The 17,227-nt window shown below is 39.1% G+C and overlaps 1 protein-coding gene across 2 annotated transcripts in view; it reads right to left on the minus strand.

Annotated features, from left to right (window-relative positions):
* The window catches only part of LOC139464285 (uncharacterized oxidoreductase YrbE-like), a 32,847-nt gene extending 22,601 nt beyond the window's left edge, over positions 1-10,246 (minus strand). The window contains exons 1-2 of one of the 2 annotated variants that reach the window (XM_071245809.1): positions 10,186-10,246; positions 6,028-6,095 (exon numbers count right to left, since the gene is read on the minus strand). In XM_071245809.1, coding sequence (XP_071101910.1) covers positions 6,028-6,036 — 9 coding nt within the window. In that variant the 5' untranslated portion in view covers positions 6,037-6,095; positions 10,186-10,246. Of the gene's footprint in view, positions 1-6,027; positions 6,096-10,022; positions 10,145-10,185 lie in introns of those variants that run through there. The other variant, XM_071245808.1, reaches the window with a different exon arrangement.
* Positions 10,247-17,227: the final 6,981 nt, after the last annotated feature.

Genomic DNA, 17,227 nt, shown 5'->3' on the forward strand with positions numbered 1-17,227 from the left:
AAACATGACTTGGACGCGACGTTAAACCCAATTTCACTCACCTCACCTTTAAACATGACAGAAGACATCGATGCTTAAGCTCGGTTTTGTTACACTTTTATGTCCACATTAGTGACAAGGACAACGCTTCGGTCTTTACCAAAATACAGACTGAAGTCCTTCGGTGCTCGATCCTTCGTCCGTGCAGGTTCCTAATGATGGAACTCTGAACCTTCAGCCCCAAGATGCACTTTGTATCACTGTCTTTAAATCTGTCCTCAAAATCAACTCAACTGAATCATATAGGAATAGAATCCGTTGCCCTGAGGCTTTTGTGAAATTTGTGGTCAAAGCGACCCACAAACACATTACAAGTCGCATGCCTGATATAAATTTGTCCATACAAGCCCTGGTTACTGTCTGCCCCGTCCGCTATATGTGATATTTGTACTATCTTACCATCCCCTCTCTGTAATATATGTTAAGCTGTGATTCGCATTGAGCATGTCCGTCAGCGGGTGGAATTTCGCACTATGTCACTTTTTAATGGTATAAAACGCTGCGTGAGGACATGCCTACTAAATGCACATGACACCCTTCACGTAACAAATACAGTAGGTTTTGGGCATCAACAAATAATTCGACACCTGGCTATGTATATTTATTATGCAAATTGTTTCAGAAAGATCCATGATGATTATATATATTGTTACAAATATTACATGCTGACTGCCCACGTGAATAAAGAAATAGCCTTATTGTCATTGATATAATAGATGGGGACCATCTACACATACACATACACAACCACTACACTACACACGCTACCATCTCAATCCAACTGTCGCCTAAATACTAAAGTACAAATCTAAATATTTACATACTAATGTCCCATTCTCCTAAATATGTTCAAATACCAAATATACTCTACCAGATCACCTATATGTTCAAATACCACATATACTCTACCAGATCACCTGTATGTTCAAATACCAAACATACTGTAACAGATCACCGATATGTTCAAATACCAAACATACTCTAACAGATCACCGATATGTTCAAATGAGACAGATACTCCACCAGATCACCTGTATGTTCAAATACCAAACATACTCTAACAGATCACCAATATGTTCAAATACCAAACATATTCTAACAGATCACCTATGTGTTGAAATACCACAGATACACTAACAGATCACCTGTATGTTCAAATACCACATATACTCTAACAGATCACCTGTGTGTTCAAATACCACACATAGTAATAACAGATCACCTATATGTTCAAATACCACAGATACTCTAAGAGATCACCTATGTGTTCAAATAACACAGATACTAACAGATCACCTGTATGTTCAAATACCACAGATACTCTAATCTAACAGATCATCTATGTGTTCAAATACCACAGATACTCTAACAGATCATCTTTGTGTTCAAATACCACATATACCCTAACAGATCATCTATATGTTCAAATACCACAGATACTCTAAAAGATCACCTATATGTTCAAATAACACAGATACTCGAACAGATCACCCATATGTTCAAATAACACAGATACTCTAACAGATCACCTGTATGTTCAAATACAACAGATACTCTAACAGATCATCTATGTGTTCAAATACCACAGATACTCTAAAAGATCACCTATGTGTTCAAATACCAAACATACTCTAACAGATCACCTATATGTTCAAATACCACACATACTAATAACAGATCACCTATGTGTTCAAATACCACACATACTCTAACAGATCACCCATATGTTCAAATAACACAGACACTCTAAGAGATCACCTGTATGTTCAAATACAACAGATACTCTAACAGATCATCTATGTGTTCAAATACCACAGATACTCTAAAAGATCACCTATGTGTTCAAATACCAAACATACTCTAACAGATCATCTGTATGTTCAAATACCACAGATACTCTAAAAGATCACCTATATGTTCAAATACCATATATACTCTAACAGATCACCTATATGTTCAAATACCACACATACTAATAACAGATCATCTATGTGTTCAAATACCACACATACTCTAACAGATCATCTGTATGTTCAATACAACAGATACTCTAACAGATCATCTATGTGTTCAAATACCACACATACTAATAACAGATCACCTATATATGTTCAAATACCACAGATACTCTAACAGATCACCTATGTGTTCAAATACCACAAATACTCTAACAGATCACCTGTATGTTCAAATACAACAGATACTCTAACAGATCATCTATGTGTTCAAATACCACAGATACTCTAACAGATCACCTGTATGTTCAAATACCATATATACTCTAACAGATCACCTATATGTTCAAATACCACACATACTAATAACAGATCACCTATGTGTTCAAATACCACACATACTCTAACAGATCGTATGTATGTTCAATACAACAGATACTCTAACAGATCATCTATGTGTTCAAATACCACACATACTAATAACAGATCACCTATATATGTTCAAATACCACAGATACTCTAACAGATCACCTATGTGTTCAAATACCACAGATACTCTAACAGATCACCTGTATGTTTAAAAACAACAGATACTCTAACAGATCATCTATGTGATCAAACACCACAAATACTCGAACAGATCACCCATATGTTCAAATAACACAGATACTCTAACAGATCACCTATGTGTTCAAATACAAAACATACTCTAACAGATCACCTTTATGTTCAAATACCATATATACTCTAACAGATCACCCATCTGTTCAAATAACACACATACTAATAACAGATCACCTATGTGTTCAAATACCACACATACTCTAACAGATCATCTGTATGTTCAAATACAACAGATACTCTACAGATCATCTATGTGTTCAAATACCACACATACTAATAACAGATCACCTATATATGTTCAAATACCAAAGATACTCTAACAGATGACCTATGTGTTCAAATACCACAGATACACTAACAGATCACCTGTATATTCAAATACAACAGATACTCTAACAGATCATCTATGTGATCAAATACCACACATAGTAATAACAGATCACCTATATGTTCAAATACCACATATACTCTAAGAGATCACCTATGTGTTCAAATATCACAGATACTAACAGATCACCTGTATGTTCAAATACCACAGATACTCTAATCTAACAGATCATCTATGTGTTCAAATACCATATATACTCTAACAGATCATATTTGTGTTCAAATACCACATATACCCTAACAGATCATCTATATGTTCAAATACCACACATACTCTAAAAGATCACCTATATGTTCAAATAACACAGATACTCAAACAGATCACCCATATGTTCAAATAACACAGATACTCTAACAGATCATCTGTATGTTCAGTACAACAGATACTCTAACAGATCATCTATGTGTTCAAATACCACACATACTTATAACAGATCACCTATATATGTTCAAATACCACAGATACTCTAACAGATCACCTATGTGTTCAAATACCACAAATACTCTAACAGATCACCTGTATGTTCAAATACAACAGATACTCTAACAGATCATCTATGTGTTCAAATACCACAGATACTCTAACAGATCACCTGTATGTTCAAATACCATATATACTCTAACAGATCACCTATATGTTCAAATACCACACATACTAATAACAGATCACCTATGTGTTCAAATACCACACATACTCTAACAGATCATCTGTATGTTCAAATACAACAGATACTCTAACAGATCATCTATGTGTTCAAATACCACACATACTAATAACAGATCACCTATATATGTTCAAATACCACAGATACTCTAACAGATCACCTATGTGTTCAAATACCACACATACTCTAACAGATCACCTGTATGTTCAAATACAACAGATACTCTAACAGATCATCTATGTGATCAAACACCACAAATACTCGAACAGATCACCCATATGTTCAAATAACACAGATACTCTAACAGATCACCTATGTGTTCAAATACAAAACATACTCTAACAGATCACCTTTATGTTCAAATACCATATATACTCTAACAGATCACCCATATGTTCAAATACCACACATACTAATAACAGATCACCTATGTGTTCAAATACCACACATACTCTAACAGATCATCTGTATGTTCAAATACAACAGATACTCTAACAGATCATCTATGTGTTCAAATACCACACATACTAATAACAGATCACCTATATATGTTCAAATACCACAGATACTCTAACAGATCACCTATGTGTTCAAATACCACAGATACACTAACAGATCACCTGTATATTCAAATACAACAGATACTCTAACAGATCATCTATGTAATCAAATACCACACATAGTAATAACAGATCACCTATATGTTCAAATACCACATATACTCTAAGAGATCACCTATGTGTTCAAATACCACAGATACTAACAGATCACCTGTATGTTCAAATACCACAGATACTCTAATCTAACAGATCATCTATGTGTTCAAATACCACATATACCCTAACAGATCATCTATATGTTCAAATACCACAGATACTCTAAAAGATCACCTATATGTTCAAATAACACAGATACTCAAACAGATCACCCATATGTTCAAATAACACAGATACTCTAACAGATCACCTGTATGTTCAAATACAACAGATACTCTAACAGATCATCTATGTGTTCAAATACCACAGATACTCTAAAAGATCACCTATGTGTTCAAATACCAAACATACTCTAACAGATCACCTGTATGTTCAAATACCACATATACTCTAACAGATCACCTATATGTTCAAATACTATATATACTCTAACAGATCACCTATATGTTCAAATACCACACATACTAATAACAGATCACCTATATGTTCAAATACCAGATACACTCTAACAGATCACCTATATCTTCAAATACCGCAGATACACTAACAGATCATCTATATGTTCAAATACCACATATACTCCAACAGATCACCTATGTGTTCAAGTACCGCAGATACTCTAACAGATCACCTGTATGTTCAAATACCACAGATACTCTAATCTAACAGATCCTCTATGTGTTCAAATACCACATATACTCTAACAGATCACCTATATGTTCAAATACTAGATATACTCTAACAGATTACCTATATGTTCAAATACCACATATACTCTAAAAGATCATCAATGTGTTCAAATACCACAGATAATCTAACAGATCATCTATGTGTTCAAATACCACATATACCCTAACAGATCATCTATATGTTCAAATACCACACATACTCTAACAGATCACCTATATGTTCAAATAAAACAGATACTCTAACAGATCACCAATATGTTCAAATACCACAGATACTCTAACAGATCATCTATGAGTTCAAATACCACATATACCCTAACAGATCACCTATGTGTTCAAATACCACACATATACTCTAACAGATCACCTGTATGTTCAAATACCATAGATACTCTAACAGATCATCTGTATGTTCAAAAACCACAGATACTCTAACAGATCATCTATATGTTCAAATACCACAGATACTCTAACAGATCATCTATGTGTTCAAATAACACAGATACTCTAACAGATCACCTATCTGTTCAAATACCACATATACTCTAACAGATCACCTGTATGTTTAAATACCACATATACTCTAACAGATCACCTATATATTCAAATACCACAGATACACTAACAGATCACCTATATGTTCAAATACCACAGATACACTAACAGATCACCTATGCAACATAAGCGAGGACATGGTATTACGTGCGTGTTCAGACATAATTATATCATACATTTATATGATACAGATTCTCTGAGACGCCCACTTACACAAGCGAGAGCGCACGAGTACAGACATATCTTATATCTATACATGCAACGGACCCTCCGACAAGTCCACAATCTAACACATGCGAGGATACACGGCTACAGACAATGATTCTACATTTATATGTCACGGACTCTCCGACAGGTCCAACATCTAACAATAGCGAGGACAAACGTGTATACTCACGGCCGACATGACGCCTCGTATCCTTCCAATAAATGAGTATAACTTGGCAGCGGGAGAGCGTGTGCGACCTGTTAATCAGGGGATAAACAGATGCAAATGACAAGTTGTAACACGTGTTTCCTTCTCGGACTACTTACATGTAATTATGTTACCAGTAAAGCAGGGACAATTTATTGATAACAACTGCTTTATTTCCTGTAAAGTTGATGCTTCGGCATTAATCCTTATGCCTTATACCGCAAATGCCTATCAAACAAGTCAGTCCGCAATTGGTTATCCGATAACCAACGCATGAAGAAATTAAATTTATTATAGATCCCATCCCGCGTGACGTATCGCCTCATAAGCAACAGCCGTGATTGTGGCAAATGTAAACTACTATCTGTTACAGAATGCACGTCCTCTGAATAAGAGCAGGTAGGTAGAAGCAGGATGCTCTCGCACTCTCCCCTCACCTATTCATATGCACCACTCAGAGACATGCCTTTGCGTGTGTTTGTGACGGATGCCACCGTTGGGGCAGGATACGCTCACTTTTTTCGCGATCACCTTGTATCATTACTATTTAATAGTGATTTATAAACACCTACCCATGATAAAGTTGGAATCGTAAGGTCGAGGGGTTTTGTCGCGTTATTTCACACTTATCACTATTGAAGTAAGTAAGTGGGTAAGTGCCATACGGGTACATGTGCCGATTCCTTTCAGATTTCATACCAAAATTATGCCGTGTTTGTTTGTTTGTTTGTTTATGTGTTTGTTTGTTGTTTAACGCCTCACTCAGCGTTATTGTTTACTCCACCTATATCTCTGTAAATAATCGAGTCAGAATCAAACAGTCGATGTACGCAATTGGTATACGATGGCATGCATCAACCAAGTAAGCGAGATTGACCACCCTATCCCGTTAGTCGCTCTTACGACAAGTATACTCGCATGACTTGCTGAAGATCAATTCCTACCCAAATCGTCACGGGTCAGGATAATCCCTTAATTTTGTATTATAACACATATAGTGAGTGAATGAGTATGGTTTTACGCCGCTTTTAGCAATATTCCAGCAATATCACGACGGAGGACACCAGAAATCGGCTTCACACATTGTACCCATGTCGGGAATCGAACCGGATCTTCGGCGTGACGAGCGAACGCTTTAACCACTAGGCTACCCGACCGCCCCATAACACATATAACGTTCATATAATTATTATGCTCTGAATTTTATTATATAAATACCAATTCTGTAGTTTGTAGCGCCATCGTGCTGTGTGCCCACATTAAGCTGACATGCCGTGATATAACTGGAATACTGTTAAAAGCGGCGTTTAACCCAACTCACTCACTGCTGAACATACATAGGCAGAGTTACGTCCCTTGGGCACGATAGGAATCTATGTTTCTAGGTTTGATAGCACCATTCCCGTGCTAATTGGTTTCACCAAAGTGGTAAACATCTGAGACCTGCAGCACTTCGGTCTTTCCTTCCACGTTAAGCTGACACGCCGTCATGTTGCTGGAACACTGTTCAAAGAGGCTTTTCACCCTACTCACTCACTGACTATTTAAATGCATCCATGCAGGCACAAACGCAGCCATCTGCTGCCTCTGCATAATGCTATATAATACGAGAATGTACTGACGTTAATGGTGAATATCAATCAATGTTATCTGAGATATTCAAATGAATGTCAAGGCGAACTTCCGGTACAATCAATGAAAATATGAAACGATTTTTAGCTTAGGGCAGGGATATACGGCAGGACATTATACAGGGTGTATAATACAGACCATATAGGGCAGGGATATACGCAGGACATTATACAGGGTGTATAATACAGACCATATAGGGCAGGGATATACGGCAGGACATTATACAGGGTGTATAATACAGACCATATAGGGCAGGGATATACGCAGGACATTATACAGGGTGTATAATACAGACCATATAGGGCAGGGATATACGGCAGGACATTATACGGGGTGTATAATACAGACCATATAGGGCAGGGATATGCGGCAGGACATTATACAAGGTATATATGACAGGACAAATAGGGCAGGGATATGCGGCAGGACATTATACGGGGTGTATAATACAGACCATATAGGGCAGGGATATACGCAGGACATTATACAGGGTGTATAATACAGACCATATAGGGCAGGGATATACGGCAGGACATTATACGGGGTGTATAATACAGACCATATAGGGCAGGGATATGCGGCAGGACATTATACAGGGTGTATAATACAGACCATATAGGGCAGGGATATGCGTCAGGACATTATACAAGGTATATATGACAGGACAAATAGGGCAGGGATATGCGGCAGGATATTATACAGGGTATACATGACAGACCATATAGGGCAGTGATATACGGCAGGACATTATACAGGGTATAAAAGACAGACCATATTGGGCAGTGATATACGGCAGGACATTATACAGGGTATAAAAGACAGACCATATAGGGCAGGGATATACGGCAGGACATTATACAGGGTATAAATGACAGACCATATAGGGCAGGGATATACGACAGAACATTATACAGGGTATAAATGACAGACCATATAGGACAGGGATATACGGCAGGATATTATACAGGGTATATATGACAGACCATATAGGGCAGTAATATACGGCAGGACATTATACAGGGTATAAATGACAGACCATATAGGGCAGTAATATACGGCACAACATTATACAGGGTATATATGACAGACCATATAGGACAGGGATATACGGCAGGATATTATACAGGGTATATATGACAGGACAAATAGGGCAGGGATATGCGGCAGGATATTATACAGGGTATATATGACAGGACAAATAGGGCAGTAATATACGGCAGGACATTATAGAGGGTATACATGACAGACCATATAGGGCAGTGATATACGGCTGGACATTATACAGGGTATAAAAGACAGACCATATAGGGCAGTGATATACGGCAGGACATTATACAGGGTATAAAAGACAGACCATATTGGGCAGTTATATACGGCTGGACATTATACAGGGTATAAAAGACAGACCATATAGGACAGGGATATGCGGCAGGACATTATACAGGGTATAAATGACAGACCATATAGGACAGGGATATACGGCAGGACATTATACAGGGTATAAATGACAGACCATATAGGACAGTGATATACGGCAGGATATTATACAGGGTATATATGACAGACCATATTGGGCAGGGATTTACGGCAGGACACTATACAAGGTATAAATGACAGACCATATAGGACAGGGATATACGGCAGGACATTATACAGGGTATAAATGACAGACCATATAGGACAGGGATATACGGCAGGACATTATACAGGGTATAAATGACAGACCATATAGGGCAGTAATATACGGCACAACATTATACAGGGTATAAATGACAGACCATATAGGACAGGGATATACGGCAGGATATTATACAGGGTATACATGACAAACCATATAGGGCAGTAATATACGGCAGGACATTATACAGGGTATAAATGACAGACCATATAGGGCAGTAATATACGGCACAACATTATACAGGGTATAAATGACAGACCATATAGGGCAGGGATATACGGCTGGACATTATACAGGGTATAAAAGACAGACCATATTGGGCAGGGATATACGGCAGGACATTATACAGGGTATAAATGACAGACCATATTGGGCAGTGATATACGGCAGGACATTATACAGGGTATAAAAGACAGACCATATAGGGCAGTGATATACGGCAGAACATTATACAGGGTATAAAAGACAGACCATATTGGGCAGTGAGATACGGCAGGACATTATACAGCATATTTTTGACACGACAAATAGGATAAAATATATACGACAGTGCATATATGACACTGTATACAAAGCAGGATATATCGGACTCGGGATATACGACAGGCCATTACATGAAAGCAATGTAACCTCTGCTCATACATCTCTATGAAATAGGAATACTTACGGGTGTTTGCGAAAGGTGAGCGAATACGGCGTCAGAGGACAGGGCATATTACGGCATATAGCGGCATATGTTTACATGTTCTGTCGGTGCACACCAACCGCCAAATACCTGTGCAACCAAACTATACAATGATTGCCAGTGTAAACAATCTGCAGTGACCTACCTCGGTATCTGTACCCGGAGATAACCACCTGGGGACTGACGCTACCGCTCACACTATTTCAGCGAGCAGGCTCGTCTCACCGGCAGATATCGCTTCAAGTCACGATTCACGGCATGCTATATAAAATTTGCATAGCAAGCAATTGGCCGTCAACCGATCTAGAATCATAATAGCTGTGAATAAATTGCGGACTATTGCTAACGTGCGAAATGAAAGGGCTATTCGAACTTAAACCTATCACTACACGAACAAGCAGGCTATTTCCATGGGTTTGAAATAGTGTTGTTAATGTAAATACGCTATTTCGTGCAGTATTCGTTGGTTATCCTGCCAAATCCTAGCCATTCGTTTTCCCGTGTTGCGATGTATAAACTGAGGTGCAAAGGAAAATATACGAGTTGGTTTTAATGTGATTGAAAATTAAAAGAACTGTTGTTTAATTTCATTATGTCTATGTGGCAGTAACATTTTGATAGTATTCGTAAGACCTAATTTACTTACTACATACTTATATTGGCGATTTAACATGCGCTTTCCGACTGCAAGCGTATGTCGCACACGGGCCCGGCCCGGCCATTTAATGTGTTTCCGAAAAGGGGAAAAGTGAGTTTGTGCAACCCAGGAGGGGGGCTTTATGGGTTGCTTATATAGTAATTTTGAAATTTTGAGATTTGGAATCAATGCCAAGAGTGGGTGGAGGACGAACTAAGGGAGCTGTGTGTGTTGGGTTGTTGTTAGATTAGGTAGTTTTGGTTTAATATTTTATTTGGGTTTAAATGCGACTAATCAGTCCTGTTTTTAATTAGGTATATGCCTATAAGGCTTTAATTTTTCTAATATATTTTCTGGATTTATGATTGATTCTAGTGTAAGTGCAGTTTTCAGATTTAGGGTGGTCTGTAGTGTTGTTCGCTGTGTTTGGTAGTGTTTGCAGTGAATGAGTACGTGTTCTGGTGTTTCTTGTTGTTTGCAATGTGGGCAATTTCCTGGTGAGTGTAGATTAACTATTTTACGGTGATTATTTAGTATGGTGTGGCCTGTTTGTAGTTTAGTAAATATTCTGTCGATTCTTATGGATGGGTGTTGTATTTTTGGTTTAGTTTAACTATTATTGAGTACTTTCCTGATTAGGCTATTTGAGTTTTGGTATATATTTCGCCATTTTTTGTTTAGTGACACGTTTGATTTCTGAGTTTGAGCTGGTTAAGCTTATCCCTACATCTGTGAGTTGGAGGGATAATTTTGTTGCTTTAATATCCTTCTAATTGGTTTCTTTGTACATATCTATTTTACAATTTTTGGATGTAACATGGTGTTTTATATTTTATGGTTTAAAGGTAAAATACGAATAAAAATAATATATAAGTCATAAAAAGGTTGTTGCAAATACTGATGGTTGGTGGCAGTATTCTAACGTTTGTGGTTTTAAGCGAATGTCAATTAGATTGACATTTGGTTTTGTTTATCTATTAGTTCATATGAATTTCATTCATCTGAATGGTTAAGAGTATTGTCTCATTCTGGATCCAGGATGAAAGTTGTTTATCACCTGACCCTAATTCTTAGCTTCTCATTGGCTAATTTAAAAACTGAGATAGTCTTCTTTGCACCAATCTTAACACCTCACAATCACGGCACAGCACGTGAGGCAACAACAAGGTGGCAACATGAATTAAACAGGCAATCTATGATCATCCAGCGTGAGTCACCACATTTAATTACATGACTCAATTCCATAAATAGGGCCATTCATTTCTACCTTTCAACATTTCTCCATATCTACATATCGGAATCTCTGAAGAAAACCAATCACAACCCCACAGCGAGTCATGTTTCACCCCCGGAGTCTAATCAGCTGTAACATATATTTAACCGTCACTCACAGTTTGTAAAATGCAATCTGCTGTTTGGTAGTTTTGTGTAACAATAAATTGGCTCAATGAAGATTGGGGTATAAAAATGTATTTGCAACCACATGAAACCTGCCATGTTTAAATTGTTGTAAATTTGTGCCGAGAAAAGCTAAATCTTCAAAGATAGGTGTGAAAGATACCCTTTGGCAGTTGTGTATTATGCAAACCTAAGATATGTGCAATTGAAAATAAACACATAACATAATCAAAAGAGAGGTATAGTTTCTGTTGTCCCTCGGTTTAGATTCAAACAGAGTGTACTCGATTTTCATTCTCAGCACCCTTGGGAGTATATAACTCGAGGTGCCTCTGAGAAGGTTAGAAGGGTGTAATTCATATTACAAAGTCATCCTAACGGGTACCCATCAACCGCTGTGTGAACAGAGGCACACTTCGAAGAAAGTCCGTCCGCCCGGAGAGCGGAAGGTCCAGGGTTCGATCCCGGGCCGCGTCATACAAAAAGACGTTAAAAGATGGTACTTGTTGTTACCTTGTCTGGCGCTCGGCATTAAGGGTCTAAAACAAGGACTGGTCGGCTCGGAGTCAGTATACTGTGTCTGTGTGGGGTATTCATGTTAAACTGCGGCATGGTATCTCAGTGAGCTAGCACTATAAATCGGCATCAGTCCGGACTATTACGAGCAGCCACACACACACATACACATGCATGCACGTCGCTATATAAGTGCAATAATCTTGGACGCGACGTTAAACCCAATTTCACCTCACCTCACCTCGAAGAAAGTCACTTGACTAAGGAGACACCACATGTGCTACATGTACATCAGTGTGGGCAGGACCAAGCCCTGGAAAATCTCAGGAGTCAAGCTGCTTAACGGGGACACCCATCCAGCTACTCTCCGAGACCCACGTCGCTTAATTAACGTCACCGGATTTGTGACCTCTAACCTGTGTCTGTGCACAGGGCCACATGCCACCATCATTTCGCTGTGTTTTCTAGTTCTTGTTTATGGAAGAATAATTAAATTTTCCTTTTGATCATTGAGATTCCTGCATTCTGATTAGCTCTATTGATCACGTGTTATTACATTCATTTCCCAATAAATGTAAAAAAAAAATAAGACACGCCCACCGAACCTGACTTCTTTTATTACTGCTGTACGGAATGTCAGGGAACCCAATATTACAGTCGAGGGAATTCCCTTTCTGCTCAAGTGTATCGTGTATCGTTCATGCACATGGCATTTGGCGAAATTTAGCGAAATTCATGCATATTCTCTGTCCAAACAACCCTTTGGGTTGGTTGGTTGGTTGGTTTGTTGTTTAACGCCACACTCAGCAATATTCCAGCTATATGACGGCGGTCTGTAAATAACCGAGTCTGGACCAGACAATCCAGTGATTAATATCATGAGCATTGATCCACGCAATTGGGATACGATGACATGCATCAACCAGGTCAGCGAGCCTGACCACCTGATCCCGTTAGTCGCCTAATACGACAAGCATAGTCACTTTTTACGGCAAGTATGGGTTGCTGAAGACCTATTCTACCCCGGCGTCTTCACGGGCCACAACCCTTAGGGACCGAAGGCCGAGAAGGAATGAAACAGCAAACGTGCAGGCTCGCTCGCCTGTCTTTTTCCCCGCTGGCCTCGGTTCCACAACTTTCATGTCTTCTTCATTTCTAAGCAGCATTTTTACACTTACAGTCTGACTGTTGCAGTTCGTCTCGCCTCTTGCCTTGATTGACAGGTCCTATGAACTTTGTTTTGATCCTACTCTCCGTTGATTGGATTCATGTCACGCCACAGTATGTATTCCTACACCCGGAATGTTTATCAACCTCGTAATTGTTGTCTACTTCAATAAAAACAAATGTTTTGGGTTAAACTATTGTATGTTTGCGTTGTCGAATTTGATTATAAGGATTGACTGTGCATTCTTTTCGGTTCATTCAGGTATGAATCGAAAAACCATGTGCAAATTTCTGTAAGAATCCGCTCATATACCAGCGCTGGTCGTCCCCTCGACTTAATACAGGATGGTGTTGGTGCGGTCAGTTTAGATGAACTGATGCTGATTTTTAATTTACTCAGACTTGAACGTCCTACTTATCTAGTGATGAATTTGGAAACGATGATTTGATGCCAATGGCCCTGACAGGATATCGTAAGTCCCTGTCATTCAAAGAAAATTTACTTCTACTACGTTTTTAAACGTAGAATGTTTGTCATTTTAATTATAGCTAAAACTTGCGTACAATCGCCAATGACTGAAGGGATGGTGTAAATCCTGCTTGGGTCCATGCAGGTAGCAAAGACACTGTAAGTCCCCATGGACACTAGTATGGTGATCTACCTTCAGTGGCTGGCGATCTATAGCTAATTTTATCTTGTATTGTTCCGTATGGTGTTATATTTTTATGGTTATCTGCTAGTTTTACATAAAATCTGTGATCAATCTAGTTATTTTACTGTCCTTCAACGACAGGTTTTTATAGTCTAAGTATATCTAATTTGAATATAGTACTTTTTCTCGTCACGATATGGCTGAAATAATGCCGATGTGACGTTAAATTTTAACTCACTCACTCACTGATGCCAATGGTAACACATCAAATGTGATATGTGAGTGAGTGAGTGTGTCTGTGGGTGAGTGAGTGAGTGAGTGAGTGAGTGGTGCTTAACGCCGCTTTTAACAGTATTCCACTTATATTACGGTGTGTCAGTTTAATGTGGGTGGAGAGCCTTACACGTTTACCACTCCGGTGAAACCCACGAGTACGGATATGGTGCTGACAAACCTAGAAACATAATCGGGCGAACCGGATTCGAACCCACAATCATAGGTTTCTGGCGTGCCCAAGGGACGCAACTCTGCACAGCGAATTGCGGCAACTTACACGACTGGGCCACCCGTGCCCCCAAATGTGACATATCATGTTAAGGAAAAGGAAACAGAGTCATTAAACATCTTACACACTGTACAACTTGGGAGTGAAGTAAACCTTTCTGCTATAATTGGCCGGGCTTCTTCGGGACGAACAGTAACGAATAAATTCTTATTTTGAAGTTAAAGGGATTTCCGATGATTTTATTGGTTTACTTGCTGATCACATAACTCGTTCATTTTTCAACAAACCTCAAAAAGTGACCTTTACAAAGTAAAAACTTCCCCTTTTGACGTTTACTCGACTTATGACAGGAACTACTTTTCATGGGGAATCCCCGAGTGCAACAATTCTCTATTCCCTCCCTTGCTTACAACGATCGTGGGGATCGGCAATGTCGGACAATAAATGAACGGGGTTTTTTTTCATTCAAGGTAGTATTAAACACTTATGCAACATGGATACAACAGGGACAAATATACTGAATCCCAAAAGAAACGTCACCATGGATAGATATATGAGAAACCTTATTTGTCCAAACACTGTAAACATACTATGAGACATATTAAAAAGATGAAACTTGGCAAAACTGATCATCATGGTTGAGATTAAAGTGCCAAATGTTCTTAAAGTAAAACACAACTTTTACACTAATCCATGAGAAAATGGTACCACAAGTCAGTATCTCGTGTGTCCGCCATCTGCATTGATGACTGCCGTGCAACGTCGATACATGGAATGGATGAGGCGGTTGATGAAGGCCACAGGCACTTGAGCCCACACTCTGGGGAACGCCTGACGCAGTTCAGCTGCAGTTGTCGGCCTTGGTCGGACGTCATTCAGCCGTCTTTGAATCTCGTCCCACAGGTGCTCAATAGGATTTAAATCGGGACTGAGGGCAGGCCACTGCATGGTTGTGATGCCATTCTGCTGTGATGTCTCTTGTTGCTCCCACAGTGTGGGCACGGACGTAATCATGCTGAAACGCGTGGTTGCGGCGACGTGCCAAATGAGGTATGGCGTGTGGTCTCAAGACTTGATCAATATACTGAGCTGCTGTGACATCATTGCCTCTCCCTGGACCGATGTTCTGGAAGACCACAGGGCCGACCCTCTGTGCAAGACCACTAATGTGTCGCTGGTGTGTCCCCATGGTCTGTCGAGCAGTTTCCGCAGCAGTAACAAAGCGATCTTGAAGATGATTTCGCACAATCTGACGATTCTGACGTCGGGTGGTGACCCTTGGTCTTCCACTACGTGGTCGGTTTTCTGTAGTGTTGGTGGTCTGGTACACTTGCTGGAGCAAGTATATGGACCTTACGTGGATTTGAAATGCATTGGCTACTTTCTGGGCGGTTTGTCCAGCTTGCAATCGTCCAAGGGCTTGGTGTCGCTGGTTTCTTGTCAATCTTGGCGTGTGGTAGCAATTCAATAACGAATGAATGTTATCCGATCATGGTGGATTTTTAAAGGACAAGAAACGGGGGAACGCATGTGCATTTCAATTTGCACGGAACTCACGTGCATCGGGTTCCCATGATGCGTTTGGGCGATCGCTTTTATTGTCATCTGCTTTGTTTTTTTAAACATCAAATTTCATTATTCCGGACAAGGTTATATTAAATTTGAGAAAATTACCCAGATATCTAAAAGACATCTTTTCATGCAACGTTACTTGGGGTGACGTTTCTTTTGCGGTTCAGTATATATACCTATTCTTCTGCCTTCACTTTGAAGTCGAATGCAATTCAAAATACATTACGCAAGGTTTTCAATTCTGTTGGGAATGTCCTGGTCTGTGGCCTCATCCAATCTCATTTTAGGCAAAGAAAAATGACTGAAAATGACCTCTGAAAAATGGAACATCGTTAATCTTACCATTTGTGACACATTACTGAATCACCATTTACGGTGTTATTTAGTGTACGTTTTGAAATCAAAATATTGGATATTTACTCGAAGAATTGAATTTCAAAAATAGCATATTAGTGATCTGGTTATATGGTTCTTTTTACACTCTTCAAAAAGTGAAACGCAAAGCAGATTTGTTTAAGGTAGGAAAATACACTGATACGAGGAACTGTACAAGGTATTGAGCCAAAATGCTGTGGAGAGAGCATTTGGCACGTGATTGTAGTCATTTCAGTTATCGGTACACAGGAAAAGCCCAAGGTGAAGGTCAGCTACCATCATTAACCCACAGGTGCACTTTCGGGATCAAATCAGTGGATCTGGAGGGCTAGGGAAGAACATCAACGTTGTTGCTGTGTGGATA

The sequence above is a fragment of the Haliotis cracherodii genome, unplaced genomic scaffold (genome assembly GCF_022045235.1).
Source record: "Haliotis cracherodii isolate W230 unplaced genomic scaffold, xgHalCrac1.p SCAF_17, whole genome shotgun sequence".
Classification (NCBI taxonomy): domain Eukaryota; kingdom Metazoa; phylum Mollusca; class Gastropoda; order Lepetellida; family Haliotidae; genus Haliotis; species Haliotis cracherodii.